This window comes from Erythrolamprus reginae, unplaced genomic scaffold (genome assembly GCF_031021105.1).
Source record: "Erythrolamprus reginae isolate rEryReg1 unplaced genomic scaffold, rEryReg1.hap1 H_6, whole genome shotgun sequence".
Classification (NCBI taxonomy): domain Eukaryota; kingdom Metazoa; phylum Chordata; class Lepidosauria; order Squamata; family Dipsadidae; genus Erythrolamprus; species Erythrolamprus reginae.
In genome coordinates, this window is record NW_027248517.1 from 41,850 (window position 1) to 59,215 (window position 17,366).

Below are 17,366 nucleotides of genomic sequence, written 5' to 3' on the forward strand. Positions count from 1 at the left end.
CTGAGAAAATGGCGCGACACAAGCATATATCAAAAACCCTTTACCACCCCCTCTTGGAATTATACCCAAGCCACATTGACCATATTCATCAGGTGGGACATGTTAGCTCTCACGTCACTCTTCAGGAATTTTCCTTCTAACGGTCTCCTCCTGGTACCTAGGAAAACGAAACGTAGCTCTCTTCCTGTGCTATTCCCAACCCCCCCTCCTTATCTAACCCACCCCATAACTCCATGACAACCAAGCGAAAGATTGCAGCAGCACAGCGAAGGTTGACATTCGGACCCCCTGGAACAGGGACTTCAGTCCTAGAAAGCAATAAAGAACAAACAACACCAATATATACATTTATACATCAGGGCTAATCAGGGTACTTCACTCTAAACCGAACAATTTCCCTCTGAGCATTCATGTGCTTCTTGCCAACCCATTCTGCATGAGATGTAGGGAAATGTTTCCATGCCACTAAATATTGAATCTTCCCCCTATGCTTTCTTGAATCCAGCACTTCTTTAACCTCAAAGTGTTGCTCTCCCTCAATGAGTAAAGGAGCAGGGGGATCTGCTTGTGGCAGGTGTAATTCACTAGTCCGTTCCAGTTTAAACTTACGTGGAATACCGGGTGAATGTTCCTCAAGGTTTTTGGCAATTCTAATTTCATTGCCACTGAATTCACCTTTTGCACAATTGGGAAAGGACCCACATACTTAGCCCCTAATTTCCTTGATTTTTGTGTGGTCCTCAGGAACTTCATGGAGAGGTATACCCTATCCCCCACTTTATAATCCACTGCAGCTCTTCTTTTCTTGTCAAACCATAGATTTGTGGGCTTGTGGAAGGACTCTGGTATAGATCATAGGCTGTCTGTGCCATATAGGCCACAGCACAATGCCTTTATATAAAGAAGAGGGCAACTTTGCAAGCAATGATTAGGACTATGATTAGGGATTCAGGCTTGTCAAATCAGATGTGTGCTGAGGCATTGATGCATACCAATATTGTGTTGAACAACATGGTACATTTGGCAACTGGAGAAATACTGTTTACAAAATAGTATAGTAGAAAACCTGACTTAAATTATCTTCATGTATTCGGAGCACCAGCATGGGTGCACATCCCATCTCAAATTAGGAAGAAAGAACATTGTAGGGCACAATTATTGTATTTTATTGGGTATAGCATTAATCATAGATCCTATAAATTTTGGGATACGAACAGTGGTATGTCTTACCTCAGTGGAAGTGCAAACTTTTTAGAGAATACTGAATGGAATAGAGTTGAACATCATGAAGTGAACATCATGAAGTAAAGATGTCATTATTCCAATGTTTATCAATAATGATAACAAGGTTAGATATCAAAGACAGCGTAGCAGTGTTAGAGGTGTGGAGGAGGAATCATCGGATGATGAGTCATCAGGTAATGAAATACAGTAAATGATTAGATTGATCCAGTAGTGGAGATAAAATCTGAAGTGATTATCCATTGTATATTTAACATTCTCTTTATGTCCTCTTGCACTTTTTGCCAAAATTCCTGTACTATAGGGCATTCTCAAATCATATGCATAAACACTCCTTTATCTTAACAGCCATGCCAACAATTACCCCTAACCTTCTGCTGAAAGTGTGCAAATTGAACGGGAGCATAATGCCACTTATGTAATATTTTCCTTCTCATTTCCCTAATTCTTGTATTTTTAGTTTTCCTTATATTTTCTACTATATTTTCCATATCTTATACCTCTACTTGTGTCTCATTTTGCCACCATTTAGTCAATCCTTGAATCGTATCCCGGTCTGATTGCATTAACAGCTTATATATATCAGTTGTTTGTGCCTTTATATCCACACTTTTTTCTCTTATTATTTTCTCTAACCCTGTCTCCTCCCTCAATATTGCTTCTTTATTCTCCCTTTCATTAAGATATTTACATATTGCATTTATTTGTAGCCATCTTTCCTTACCTAACCACCATTCTATATGATTTCTACTTGGCCTGCCATCCTTCTCATATAACTGTTCTATCTTGGTTATCCCTCTTCCCTTCAACTCTGTTATAACCCTATTCAAATTTGTTTCATTATCTCTATTTATTACATAAAGCGATGACAGTTTAGATTTATATAATCCTATTTTCCCCTGCCATTTTTTCCAAATTTCCATAGTCCCTTTCATGGGACCTATTAATTTACCTAAGTCGCTCCTATTCCACTTTATAAAAATTAATTCTCTATTCTTCATCCCATTTATCTGTTTTTCCAATTTCACCCCATTTGTTTTCACCTAGTTGCAACTCCATTAACCTTTCCATTTGAAAAGTTTTCCATTCTTGGAGAGAAAAACATAATAAAGACAAACAATACACACACTACTCGAACCCGCATCAAAGTTGGTCTTGCATAGATATGGTATGGGCATCAGCACAGATAAATAATGAGATAGAAAAAATAGAAATAGAACCTAATAGTTGGGCAGACCACAGCCCTATAATATTAACCCTAAGAGAGGAAAATAGTAGGAAACAAATAAAATGGATCATGGACAGAAAAATATTAATCCAGCATTGGATTAAAGAGTGGATTATGCTAGAAAACAAATGAATATTAACCGTAGAAGGCCATGATTTACTACTGGGTTGGCATGCCTATCTCTGGTATGGAAGAGATAAAATACATAAATATTTCAAAAAACATATACTAAGAAACTCACTAATGCAAATATGGAAAGAAATAAAAAAAACAATAGTATATAAAGATACCGGAGTGGGTCATGCCAATTGAATTAAAATACCATCCAAGTTTAATTAGGCCTCAAAATAAAATCAGATTCAAAGAACTATTAGACCAACAAACAAATTTAAAATCAAAAGAAGAATTAGAGCAAAGCGGCAGAATATTAGACTGGTGGACATATTTACAAATAAAAGATGCATACCAAAAAGACAAGAGGGAATATGATTTTCAGGTAGGGAGGGGAGACCTGGACAAGATACTCTTAGGGAGCGACGAAAAATTAATTGGCAAAATATATAAATATTTGATAAGTTATGAAACAGAAGTGGAAATTATAAAATAAATTATGATAATTTGGGGAAGGAATTTCGGATACACAATAGATATAGAAAAGTGGGAAACGCTCTGAATTCATAATTGGCAGATGACAAAGTCTATGACGTTCAAGGAAAACCAGTATAAAATGTTCTATAGGTGGCATTTATCTCCAGAAATAATTTCTAAAATGTTCCTGAAAGTCTCACCACTGTGTTGGAAATGTAAAAAAGAAAAAGGAACATTTTACCATCAATGGTGGACTTGCCCAGAGACTAAGAAGTATTGGAACAATATAGCAGATTGGTTAAAAGAAATAACATCGCAAGAATTTGAAAAAAAACCAGAACTATATTTATTGGGCACCTTCAATTCAAAAATTAAAAAAGACATTAGGTTTTTGGTCATCCATATATTGACAGCTGCTAGGATAGCTTATGCCCAGCAATGGAAAGCAGATAAAATACCAGAAGAAGGCATAATTATTAGAAAGCTATTAGAATGTGCAGAGATGGACAGAATGTCCAAAAAATTAGATGGAAAAGAAGATACAGAATACTATAGGATATGGGGAAATCTTTACAATTGGCTAGAGAAAAGGACAATGATAAAATAAATAAACTACAAATTAGAAATTTATATGAAAAGCAAAGCAATACGTTAAACAAAAGAATATTAACTTAGGAGGAAAAATTTCTCTGATCAAAATGTCTGAAAGAGTGGGGAAATTACAGTGGAACCCCGACTTACGAGTTTAATTGGTTCCGGAAGGAGGCTCGCACGTCGAACAGCTCGTATGTCGAAACATTGTTTCCCATAGGAAACAATGTAAAAGCGATTAATGCGTGCAAGCCCGAGGGCTGAGGGGAAAAGACGTCGGCTGAAGCGGGGAAGTTCGCCAGGAGGCAGCAGAAAAGCCGCGCGTGTCTTTTAAAACATCGGAGCCGGCATGGGGAGGCTCTCAATCAACCCCCGAGTCCGGGTTCGGGGCTCGGAGGCTGATTAAAAGCCTCCCCGTGCCGGCTCCGATGTTTTAAAACACACGCGCGGCTTTTCCGCTGCCTCCTAAAGCGGGGGCGTGTGTTTTAAAACATCGGAGCCGGCATGGGGAGGCTCTCAATCAACCCCCGAGTCCGGGTTCGGGGCTCGGAGGCTGATTAAAAGCCTCCCCGTGCCGGCTCCGATGTTTTAAAACACACGCGCGGCTTTTCCGCTGCCTCCTAAAGCGGGGGCGTGTGTTTTAAAACATCGGAGCCGGCATGGGGAGGCTCTCAATCAACCCCCGAGTCCGGGTTCGGGGCTCGGAGGCTGATTAAAAGCCTCCCCGTGCCGGCTCCGATGTTTTAAAACACACGCGCGGCTTTTCCGCTGCCTCCTAAAGCGGGGGCGTGTGTTTTAAAACATCGGAGCCGGCATGGGGAGGCTCTCAATCAACCCCCGAGTCCGGGTTTGGGGCTCGGAGGCTGATTAAAAGCCTCCCCGTGCCGGCTCTGATGTTTTAAAACACACGCCCCCGCTTTAGGAGGCAGCGGAAAAGCCGCGCGTGTGTTTTAAAACATCAGAGCCGGCACGGGGAGGCTTTTAATCAGCCTCCGAGCCCCAAACCCGGACTCGGGGGTTGATTGAGAGCCTCCCCATGCCGGCTCCGATGTTTTAAAACACACGCCCCCGCTGTAGGAGGCAGCGGAAACGCCGCGCGTGTGTTTTAAAACATCAGAGCCGGCACGGGGAGGCTTTTAATCAGCCTCCGAGCCCCAAACCCGGACTCGGGGGTTGATTGAGAGCCTCCCCATGCCGGCTCCGATGTTTTAAAACACACGCCCCCGCTGTAGGAGGCAGCGAAAACGCCGCGCGTGTGTTTTAAAACATCAGAGCCGGCACGGGGAGGCTTTTAATCAGCCTCCGAGCCCCAAACCCGGACTCGGGGGTTGATTGAGAGCCTCCCCATGCCGGCTCCGATGTTTTAAAACACACGCCCCCGCTGTAGGAGGCAGCGGAAACGCCGCGCGTGTGTTTTAAAACATCAGAGCCGGCACGGGGAGGCTTTTAATCAGCCTCCGAGCCCCAAACCCGGACTCGGGGGTTGATTGAGAGCCTCCCCATGCCGGCTCCGATGTTTTAAAACACACGCCCCCGCTGTAGGAGGCAGCGGAAACGCCGCGCGTGTGTTTTAAAACATCAGAGCCGGCACGGGGAGGCTTTTAATCAGCCTCCGAGCCCCAAACCCGGACTCGGGGGTTGATTGAGAGCCTCCCCATGCCGGCTCCGATGTTTTAAAACACACGCCCCCCGCTGTAGGAGGCAGCGAAAACGCCGCGCGTGTGTTTTAAAACATCAGAGCCGGCACGGGGAGGCTTTTAATCAGCCTCCGAGCCCCAAACCCGGACTCGGGGGTTGATTGAGAGCCTCCCCATGCCGGCTCCGATGTTTTAAAACACACGCCCCCCGCTTTAGGAGGCAGCGGAAAAGCCGCGCGTGTGTTTTAAAACATCGGAGCCGGCATGGGGAGGCTTTTAATCAGCCTCCGAGCCCCGAACCCGGACTCGGGGGTTGATTGAGAGCCTCCCCATGCCGGCTCCGATGTTTTAAAAGACACGCGCGGCTTTTCTGCTGCCTCCTGGCGAACTTCCCCGCTTTAGGAGGCAGCGGAAAAGCCGCTTATTTTTTCTTGCTTATTTTTTCCCGCCACTCGCAGCGAAAGTGCCCCGGTTTTTTTGCCGCCCCCCCCCCCGCCCGCCTCTCGCAGCAAGTTCTTGTCCGGGCGTTTTTTTTGCCCCCCCCCCCCCGCCCGCCTCGCAGCAAGTGCTTGTCCGGGCGTTTTTTTTGCCGCCCCCCCCCCGCCTCTCGCAGCAAGTGCTTGTCCGGGTGTTTTTTTTGCCCCCCCCCGCCCGCCTCGCAGCAAGTGCTTGTCCGGGCGGTTTTTTTGCCGCCCCCCCCCCCCGCCCGCTTCTGCACCCCCAGCAGAAGCCAAGGACTCACCAAGAGCTGGATATTGTACTGAGAAGAGCCGGCCTGGCTTGCTTTGCTTCGGAGAAATAAAGCGTCACGCCCCCCTGACGCTTTTGGCGGCAAAAGAGCCCAGCATCGCTTCGGAAGCCGCCGAAAGCGTCAGAGGGGCGTGACGCTTTATTCGGCTCTGCATCAGCTCGGAAGCAAAGCAAGCCAGGCCGGCTCTTCTCGGCTCGTATCCCGAATGGAAGCTCGTGAGTCGAACAAAAATTTCTCTACTCTCCCAGCTCGTATCTCGAGTAGCTCGTAAGTAGAGCTGCTCGTATGTCGGGGTTCCACTGTACAGTCATACCTCGTCTTACGAACCTAATTGGTTCCAGGGGGAGGTTCGTAAGACGAAAGGTTCGTAAGACGAAACATTGTTTCCCATAGGAAACAATGTAAAGTCAATTAATCCGTGCAACCAAAAAAAAATCCCGCAAAAAAAAACGCTGCCGCCCGGCTGTCACCTTTTAAAACAGCCTGGGGGCTTCTCAGCGACCTCCCGAACGCCGAAGCCAAACCCGAACTTCCGGGTTCGGCGTTCAGGAGGCCGCCAAGAAGCCCCCAGGCTATTTTAAAAGGTGACAGCCGGGCGGCGGGGCTTCCCAGTAGTCTCCGGACGCCGAACACGGAAGTTCGGGTTTGGCGTTCGGCTTCGGGAAGCTGCTGGGAAGCCGCCCGGCTGTTTTAAAAGGTCACAGCCGGGCTGGGGGGGCTTCCCAGCAACCTCCCGAACCCCAAACTTTTGCCGAACTTCCGGGTTCGGGGTTCGGGAGGTTGCTTGGAAGCCCCCAGGCTATTTTAAAAGGTCACAGCCGGGCTGGGGGGGCTTCCCAGCAACCTCCCGAACCCCGAACTTTTGCCGAACTTCCGGGTTCGGGGTTCGGAAGGTTGCTGGGAAGCCCCCCAGCCCAGCTGTCACCTTTTAAAACAGCCGCGCGGCTTCCCAGCAGTCTCCGAACGCCGAACGCGGAAGTTCGGGTTTGGCGTTCGGCTTCGGGAAGCTGCTGAGAAGCCGCCCGGCTGTTTTGAAAGGTCGCAGCCAGGCTGGGGGGCTTCCCAGCAACCTCCCGAACCCCGAACTTTTGCCGAACTTCCAGGTTCGGGGTTCGGGAGGTTGCTGGGAAGCCCCCCAGCCCGGCTGTCACCTTTTAAAACAGCCGCGCGGCTTCCCAGCAGTCTCCGAACGCCGAACGCGGAAGTTCAGGTTTGGCGTTCGGCTTCGGGAAGCTGCTGGGAAGCCGCCCGGCTGTTTTAAAAGGTCGCAGATGGGCTGAGGGGCTTCCCAGCAACCTCCCGAACCCCGAACTTTTGCCGAACTTCCGGGTTCGGAGTTCGGGAGGTTGCTGGGAAGCCCCCCAGCCCGGCTGTCACCTTTTAAAACAGCCGCACGGCTTCCCAGCAGTGTCCGAACGCCGAACACGGAAGTTCGGGTTTGGCGTTCGGCTTCGGGAAGCTGCTGGGAAGCCGCCCGGCTGTTTTAAAAGGTCGCAGCCGGGCTGGGGGCTTCCCAGCAACCTCCTGAATCCCGAACTTTGGCCGAACATCCGGGTTCGGGGTTCGGGAGGTTGCTGGGAACCCTCCCAGCCCGGCTGTCACCTTTTAAAACAGCCGCGTGGCTTCCCAGCAGTCTCCGAACGCCGAAGTTCGGGTTTGGCGTTCGGCTTCGGGAAGCTGCTGGGAAGCCGCGCGGCTGTTGTAAAAGGTCGCAGCTGGGCTGGGGGGCTTCCCAGCAACCTCCCGAACCCCGAACTTTTGCCGAACTTCCGTGTTCGGGGTTCGGGAGGTTGCTGGGAAGCCCCCCAGCCCGGCTGTCACCTTTTAAAACAGCCGCGCGGCTTCCCAGCAGTCTCCGAATGCCAAATGTGGAAGTTCAGGTTTGGCGTTCGGCTTCGGGAAGCTGCTGCGAAAACGCGCGGCTGTTTTAAAAGGTGACAGCTGGGCTGGGGGGCTTCCCAGCAACCTCCCGAACCCCGAACCCGGAAGTTCGGCAAAAGTTCGGGGTTCGGGAGGTTGCTGGGAAGCCCCCCAGCCCGGCTGCGACCTTTTAAAACAGCCGGGCGACTTCCCAGCAGCTTCCCAAAGCCGAACGCCAAACCCGAACTTCCGCGTTCGGCAAAAGTTCGGGGTTCAGGAGGCTGCTGGGAAGTCCCCCAACCACTGATGAATAAGAATCGCCGTGCCTCTACTATTTTGCATTCCTCTAGATTCATACACCCATTTCCAATTTCTATCATTAATCAATTTATCCCTTCCTTCCCGTCCTTTATGTGTTTCTTTCAAAATCATATTATCCACCTTATGTTGCTTAGCCATCTTTAATATCCTAAAACGTTTCAAATCTGATCCCAAACCATTCACATTTAAAACCATTATCTTACACTCAATCATAATATACCAAAATAACCTTTTCCCCCTCTTGTTTTGCCCTTGGTTTAATTTTTTCCCCTTTCCTTACCCCTGTCACCCCCCCAACATGCCTCCCCCGTCTCCCCCCACCAAGGGGGGGGGGAGAGGACAAGAAAAACCCTTGTCCAATTATGAGGCACATTCTATTGATTGCGTTCCCACGCTACTGAGCTCCTCTTTCAACCACTTTTAATTGTAATAAAAGAGAAATATTCCCCTCCCACCATCCTTTCTCCTTTAGATAATTCCTTCTTTAACTTCTTTAACCCTTTCCCCCCCTTAAACTTCCCCTATCAAATAACAGGTACACAAGAATCCAAAAACATCTCCAAGGGAAAAAAAATTCAAAAAGACAAGGAGAGCCAACAAGGTCACTTTTTAGATTTCTTCTCACGCTGAGCTCGTGTTTTTCTCTGCTCTCTTCTAATGGCTTCCACCTGTGCAGTTAACTCCTTCAGCTGCTCTTCCCTTTGTCTTTCCTCCTCGTCTGGGGTACTCCGACCATCAAATAAATCTTCTCCTTCTTCTGCTTTTGTGTCACCCATAGTTCCTTGTGCTCCAGCTTCTTCAAACCTGATCTCCAGGTGATCCAATAATGTCTTTCCCTCCTCCAATGTACGTATCCTGTACATTTTATTTTCTTGGAACACCAAAATAACAGCTGGAAACCCCCAAGTAAACCTTTTTCCACTTTGATATAAACGGCTTGAAATTGGGGGTAAGGCAGCTCTCGCTCTCAAGGTTTCCCAAGAGGGATCCCTCAGAACTCTTATCTCATTTCCATCTTGTTTAAGGCAGGCAGAACTTTTCAAAGACTTGTAAACAATCTCCGCTTTTTTTTCACTGACCAAAGCCATAACAATGTCTCTTTGCCTCTCCCTATTTCTGTGTGGAGCAGCCCAATGGACACGTAATATATCATCACAGCCAACTTGAACACCAGCTTGCTTATTTATTCAAGCAGATACTGCTTCAATTAAGTTTGAACCCGAAGCAAAATCTGATCTGAACCCATACAGATGTAAATTTCTTCTCCGTTGACGGTCCTCCAGATTAACGATTCTATAATTCATTTGTTTAATTAATTCATCATGATCCTTCGCTTGTTTTTCCACTTTCTGTATCTTTCCAGCAGAAAACTCCGCCTCCTTTTTAATCAATTTAACTTCCAAAGCCAGATTTCCAATTGTTGACTCCACTGTAATAAATATCTGAACAAATCCTGAACAAATGTCCAACAATTTATCCAGCTTTTTTTCGATGTTCACTAAGCTTGATTCTGCCCCTCCCTCCGCCATTTTAAGATTTATTGTACTAACTTATCACTCCCTCATTATAGCGAGGGAAAGGTAGATGTTGGAAACTGAAAAAAGTCTGTATGGCTTAAAGCAGTCTGGATATGAATGGAATACATGTATAGTGATTGAATTGGGTAATATTGAATTCAAAGCGAGTGTTGCTGACCCATGGATGTTTATTTATTTTATTTATTTATTTTGTCCAATACATAATACACATTGAAGAGAATAGTTATGTAATAATATAAATAAAGAAAAGAATAGGAGAAAAGATATAAAAGTATAGGTGAACATATTTGAAAGGAAGAAAAGATAAATGAGATAAGGAGAGACAATTGGACAGGGGACGGAGGCACACTGGTGCACTTATGCACGCCCCTTACGAGACATAGAGATGTTTCTATTGAAATATTGCTATTTTTTATGGATGATATAGCTATTATTGCTAAATCGGTAGAGTCAGTGACAAGAATTGTTGAAGAATTGGAAAAGAAATTTAGGATTAGAAAATTGGGTGAAATAAGTTATTTAGGTGCAGATATTAAGAGAAATGACAAAGGGTATATGCTTTCACAGACTAAGAAAATCAACAGTTTATTGAAGAAGTTCAGTATGGAAAATTGTAATGTTTCAAGAACTCCTATGGAGATTGATTTTGTGCATAATAATGAGAAATACAAAGCTGTTGATAAAGAATTGTATCAATCACTCATAGGAAGCTTATCATATCTAGGTAACTGGTCACGACCTGATATACTCTATAGTGTCAACCAGTTGGCAAGATATATTGTAGAACAACTGAGTATCAATGGAAAGTGGCAAAAAGAATATTAAGATATTTTAAAAATACTATCCATTATGGTCTGTATTTGGAACCAGATAAAAAGTTAGAATTAACAGCATATGCAGATGCCAGTTTCGCTACAGACAACATGACTAGAAAATCCACATCAGGAATAGCTATATTGTTAGGTGGATCACTGATAAGCTGAAAGCCACTGAGACAACAGCACATAAGTTTATCAACAATGGAAGCTGAATTTTTGAGTCTATTATTATTATTATTATTATTATTATTATTATTATTATTATTAATTAGATTTGTATGCCGCCCCTCTCCGCAGACTCGGGGCAGCTCACAGCAACAATAGAACAATGTACAACAAATCTAATAATTTAAAAAAACCATTATTGCTGTTGTGCACAGACCTGGTATTTTATAAACAGTTATTAAAGGACTTAAATATTGAGTGCAAAAATCCAATCACTTTATGGGGATAATCAGTCTGCAATTAGCATAGCAAATAATAGGGCCGTTAAAACCAGATCCAAACATACTGATCTGAGATACTTAAATGTATGGCAATGTGTGAAAGCCAGGTTGATTAGATTGGAATATTGTGCCAGCACAGAAAATATAGCTGACCATTTTACTAAGGCACAAAGTGTCAGAAAACACTCAGAATGTTGTGAGAGATACAATATGAGGAGATAAATTGAACTGCATTGACAAAACCCAAGGGGGAGATTGTTAGTATACTGTATGTGTTCTGCCGGTGTGTGCCACACACCCTTAATTACCAGTTAATTAATCCAAGCAGACACACACACAGAATATAATGCAAATAAATGTTCTTTATCAACAGAAGAGAAGAAAAAACTCCCTTTTAAACTTCAAAGGGATTTCTTGTACAAACAAGGCACACTTGGAATACAATCCAAGAACGACGTCCCGTAATAAATCCAATAGTTAACCCAGTAACTGGGAATTGGCTCACAGCTACTGTTGTCCAAACGCTGATAAACACTCACAATGAATTTTAGTCCAGAGTCCGGGAATCTTAACAAAGTCTTGAATACAGCAAGGCACAGTCTTGATGAACTACGATCAGATAATCTTCCACAACGGCTAAGCCAGCACGCTGCTTTTTTCTCAGCAGCTCTAATTACTGGAGCCCCACCCAACCACAGGTGGCCTCTCTTATCTCCTGTAATATGTCTTAAGTTGTTCTCTCCTATGCATAGCTCTATGCATGCGTGGGTCTGTCATAAGTTCCTCATCAGAATCCAATGAAGATAAGGAAGATTGATCTCCTCCTGGGCTGTCAGCCAATCCCCCCTCTTCCATCTCACCCACACTTCCTTTGTCACCGGATAATTCACTAGCTGACTCTGTCAGGAGCAAAACAGGCCTGTGACTTGTGGATGTTTCCCCCACATCCACTTCCACATTACTTGGGGCAAGAGCTGGGCTAACCACAACAGTATGTAAATATGTTGGGTGTTGCAATACATAGGCTAACAATGTAAGTTTAAGACTGTACCTTTAAGAGACAAGTGCTGGTTGGCCATAAGAGGCAGCCAACATTGTTCCTCTTGGGGGAGTTTGTCCTAGAGAGATTTATATTTGCTGTGTATATACTGGCTGTGTGCGATAATCTGGTTTGTAAACCATTATTATTATTATTATTATTATTATTATTATTATTATTATTATTATTATTTGTCAATACAACACAGCAAACGAGATCACTGCTGGATTTCGTATTTCATCAGCAGTCGGGCTCTTCCCAAGCACCTAGGACTGCATGATGTAGCGGCGAATTATGTTTGCTGATCCTAGTAAAGCGGCCTTTTGCAATTGACAGATGAAGATTTTGTCAATTCCAATGGTTTTCAAATGTCCGCTGAGATCCTTTGGCACTGCGTCCAGCGTGCCAAGTACCACTGGGACCACTTTCACTGGCTTATGCCAGAGTCGTTGCAGCTCGATTTTTAGATCTTTGTATTTCACTAATTTCTCTAGCTGCTTCTCCTCAATTCTGCTGTCCCCTGGGATTGCGATGTCGATGATCCATACTTTCTTTTTCTCCACAATCAGGATGTGTGGTGTGTTATGCTTCAGAATTTGGTCAGTCTGAAGTTGGAAGTCCCACAGTAGTTTTGCTTGCTCATTTTCGATCACTTTTTCGGGCTTATGATCCCACCAGTTCTTTGCCACTGGTAAATGGTAGTTCTGGCACAAGTTCCAGTGGATGATCTGTGCCACAGCATCATATCTATGCTTGTAGTCAGTCTGTGCAATCTTTTTGCAGCAGCTGAGTTATCGATTGTTTCATCTGTTTCTTTACAGAGTCTGCACTTTGGATCGTCTGTTGATTTTTCAATTCTGGCTTTAACAGCATTTGTTCTAATGGCCTGTACTTGTACCTGGCTGCCAGTATTATTTATTTATTTTATTTATTTATTACTTAGATTTGTATGCCGCCCCTCTCCGAAGACTCGGGGCGGCTCACAACATGTAGTAACAAATCATAAGCAATCAGACAATTTAAAATATTTAAATATTTAAAAAACCCCATATGCTAACAGACACACACACAGACATACCATGCATAAATTAAACGTGCCCAGGGGGAGATGTTTCAGTTCCCCCATGCCTGACGGCAAAGGTGGGTTTTAAGGAGTTTATGGAAGGCAGGAAGAGTAGGGGCAGTCCTAATCTCCGGGGGGAGTTGGTTCCAGAGGGCCGGTGCCGCCACAGAGAAGGCTCTTCCCCTGGGGCCCGCCAACCGACATTGTTTAGTTGATGGGACCCGGAGAAGGCCCACTCTGTGGGACCTAATCGGTCGCTGGGATTCGTGCGGCAGGAGGCGGTCTCGGAGATATTCTGGTCCGATGCCATGAAGGGCTTTAAAGGTCATAACCAACACTTTGAATTGTGACCGGAAATTGATCGGCAGCCAATGCAGACTGCGGAGTGATGGTGAAACATGGGCATACCTAGGTAGGCCCATGACTGCTCTCGCAGCTGCATTTTGCACGATCTGAAGTTTCCGAACACTTTTCAAAGGTAGCCCCATGTAGAGAGCGTTGCAGTAGTCGAACCTCGAGGTGATGAGGGCATGAGTGACTGTGAGCAAAGAGTCCCGGTCCAGATAGGGCCGCAACTGGTGCACCAGGCGAACCTGGGCAAACGCCCCCCTCGCCACAGCTGAAAGATGTTGTTCTAATGTGAGCTGTGGATTGAGGAGGACGCCCAAGTTGCGGACCCTCTCTGAGGGGGTCAATGATTCCCCCCCCAGGGTAATGGACGGACAGATGGAGTTGTCCTTGGGAGGCAAAACCCACAGCCACTCCGTCTTATCCGGGTTGAGTCTTTCTGTCTCCTTTTTGAGTGCTCTACTTGTAAGCTATGACCAGGTCTTTTCTTTATCCACTTTGCCTTCAATCTTCTCCAAGAACTGGCCATGCAATGCTTTGTTCCGCCAACTGTCCATATGACATTGAGTTACAGTTTTTCTGCACTGGTCCTGTGTATAACTGCAACCCAACGCTCCATGGTAGGTGGAGCCAACATCCAAGTACAGGACATGCCAAAGCCGACAGTCTCAAGGGCGAGTCTACTCCTGGTTGGTTGGAACCCTCTGCTGATCTGCCCTCTGAAGCACTCAGCGCCAGAATACGGCCTCGTCTGAAGCGTACTCATCAATTCTGCAATGCCTGATAAAGGACAAAGGCAATGACCAAGTGGCTGCCCTGTGGGTGGGTAAGACAAGAAGTCAAGTAACAAGTCAAATTTTATTGTGTCCCTGATCAAGGCATCTGAGGAGGTTTTTTCCCCATGTGGCAGTGAACAAGGCCAGCCTGCCTACAATACGAGCTTTAGGGCATCTCCAAAGAGGAACATTCCCTTGTAGGAGGCCACGGTCAGGCACTATTTATGCTGGGCATCAGCATGCCAACTGCAAAGCCACTGCAATTTCTGGGCCACCAAGGAAGAGCCTAATGCTCGTGGAGCAAACTATGATATCTGCAGTATGGCATCTGCAGAGAATTGAGCTGCAGCCAGGAGTTTGTTAAGGTCTTGGTGACGACAAAGATCAGCAGCTGGGAGCTCATCCTGAATGTGGCAGAGACATTATAGGGAGGTACGGGAAATGAAGGACACTGCTCTGGCAGATCTGATGGCCCATGCTGCCGCTTGGTATGCCTTCTTGAAAACCTACTCAGTGTTCATCTGGCTTAAGCAGCTCTGTGGGGTCACCTGGCTCTGTGGGGGCTGAAGAGTAGAGCACAAACACAGGAGCATCAACCTCAGGCACAAGTAGGTTGTGGTCCAGCTCCTGGGCGATGTTGAAAAAATGTTTGTTGGAGGCTGATGGGGCAGGCCCATTGCAGGAGCATGTTAAGGATTAGCTCAATCCTAGGTGATATTCCATTATGTTTCCATATAATGAAAGAAGGATGTAAGCATGTTAAACAGTAATGAATGCTGAGTCATAGGATGTAAACTGCAACCTGATCAGGCCAGAGAATTATAAAATGTAAAGCAACTTTACAATGATTGTTAGCTATTGGCTATTTATGTTGGCTGTTGGTGGTGGTAATGTTGTTAGTTGGCTGGATCAGTTTTGAGTGTGAGTTACAGTAATTATTGAGTTAGAGCTGTAGTGATGATATGGAGACACCTGGATTGGTTTAGTATCTACATGTAAGTAAGCTTTACTGCATATAGTTAAAGCAAAGAGAAGACTAAGACAGAAGATATTTTGATTGCACTGAAGAGTAAAAACTGTTTACTACTGTTTTCTACAAAAGTGTCTTCATTATTTCTCTGCACTGGTTCCTAGAATTGCCACACTATAAATTATGATATCTTGTCAAGTCCTGCTGCATAGCTCTGTATATCCGGACAGGGCAGCCCACTGGCAGATAACTGCCTTGACAAACAGAGGCAGAGGAGGAAATAATTCCCCATATGAAATGGCCGCCTGAAAGAGCGGATCTATGGTGGGTGTGTCAGTGTTGCTGGGGGCTGGGGGGGGCACGGATTGTCTGTGGCCCTAGCATTAAACAGAAAGGAGCAAAAGAGGCTGGGGTCAAATTAGAGTGAAGTTGCAGGTGGTTGTGGGGCAAGCCCTTCATCATCAGAGAGGTCAAGTACCAGGCCCAGTTAAAATAACTCCTTGTTCCTTAAAAGTCTGTGCTGACCAATTGGCCCCCATCTTCACCCAAATCTTCACCAAATCACTAGAGATGTGCCATGTTTCCTTCTGTTTCAAACACTCTACTATGGGGATGGTTTTGCCTCCGCCAGTTGGATGAAGCTCTTTCTTCTGCAGCAGCTGATAGGCCGCTGCATTATCTCCCTCGCCAAAAGGCCCCCAGCTATTCGCCCAGCTCTTTCGTCACAAAAATCCACATTCAGCCACAGCCTTTTGGCCACATGGGACACTTCGCCACCATCCAGTCACAACAGTCCTAACAAAATGCTACTTTGGGAAGGAAAGAATGGGACAGTCCACTCTTTCATACACACACACACACAAGTTCTAGTCTGACCCCCTTCTCATGCAGGAGACTGTTACAGAATCATAGAGATGGAAGGGATCTCAGAGGCCACATAGTCTGACCCCCAGCTCAAGCAGGAGATTGAAACAGAATGATAGAGATGGAAGGGATCTCGGAGGCCAACCAGTCTGACCTACAGCTCAAGCAGGAGACTGATACAGAATGATAGAAATGGAAGGGATCTCAGAAGCCAACTAGTCTGATGCACAGCTCAAGCAGGAGATTGAAACAGAATGATAGAGATGAAAGGGACCTAAGAGACCATCTAATCCTACCTTTTCACAAGCAGAATTTCTGGGCTGCTAAATTGGCTGCTGGAACTCCCTGCCTCACAACATGGTAATCCTTAAAAAGCTAATTTGGGAAGCCAATCAGATTGGTCCTCACAAAAGAGGGGTGGGAGAGAGAGCTAGGTAGCATCCTCTTAGCAAAGGACAGAAGTGAAGTTACTGGTTACTGTCTGGGGCCCCTTTATGACCTGGTCGTCATGTAATCTGTGGAATTTTTACGATGCGTGGAACACTTATGAGAAAAGAAAGAGGCAAAAACTCTGAGGCCTCAGAAGTGGGGGTAGTGGGCCACCCCCGCCCTACACCCATACACATTTAACAAGAGTTGGAAGGTACCTTGGAGGTCATCCAGTCCCACCCCGCCGTTCCAGCCATACACATTTGACAAATTCTGAGCTGCTAATATGGCCGGGGGAACTCACTGCTACATGGTCCTTTCTCAAACTTCCTTTGCTTTTCTCTCTCTCTCTCCAGGGTCCCTTCCAACTCTTGTTAATTTGTACTGGTGGAGGGTGGGAGGGTGGGAACAGATGACTTCCGAGGTCCTTTCCAACACTTGTTAATTTGTATGGGAATCTGTAGAGGTCACTGACTTAAGCAGGAGTTTGGACTACATGACCTCTGTGGTCCCTTCCATCTCTCAGACTGTGTAGAAATCTGCTTGAGAAGGGGGTTGGACTAGATGATCTCTATGATTACAGATGATCTCCTTAAGGTCCCATCCAATTCTGTAAGGGTCTCCTGCCTGAGAAGGGGGTTGGACTAGATGCCCTCTAATTTGTTTTGTCATAACCGCTTGTTCCTTTTGCATCAGCCTCCACGCATCGTAAAAATTCTACAGATCACCATGACAACCAGATCATAAAGGGGCCCCAGACAGTAACCAGTAACTTCACTTCTGTCCTTTGCTAAGAGGATGCTACCTAGCTCTTTCTCCCACCCCTCTTTTGTGAGGACTGCTCTGATTGGCTTCCC

At 45.8% G+C, this 17,366-nt stretch overlaps 1 protein-coding gene across 1 annotated transcript in view; it reads right to left on the minus strand.

Annotated features, from left to right (window-relative positions):
- Window positions 1-280: 280 nt before the first annotated feature.
- The window catches only part of LOC139155793 (dystrophin-like), a 583,469-nt gene continuing 566,383 nt past the window's right edge, over window positions 281-17,366 (minus strand). Inside the window, exon 29 of the mRNA XM_070731073.1 lies at window positions 281-308. Within this exon, the coding sequence (XP_070587174.1) occupies window positions 303-308 (6 nt within the window). The 3' untranslated portion in view covers window positions 281-302. The remainder of the gene's footprint in view (window positions 309-17,366) is intronic.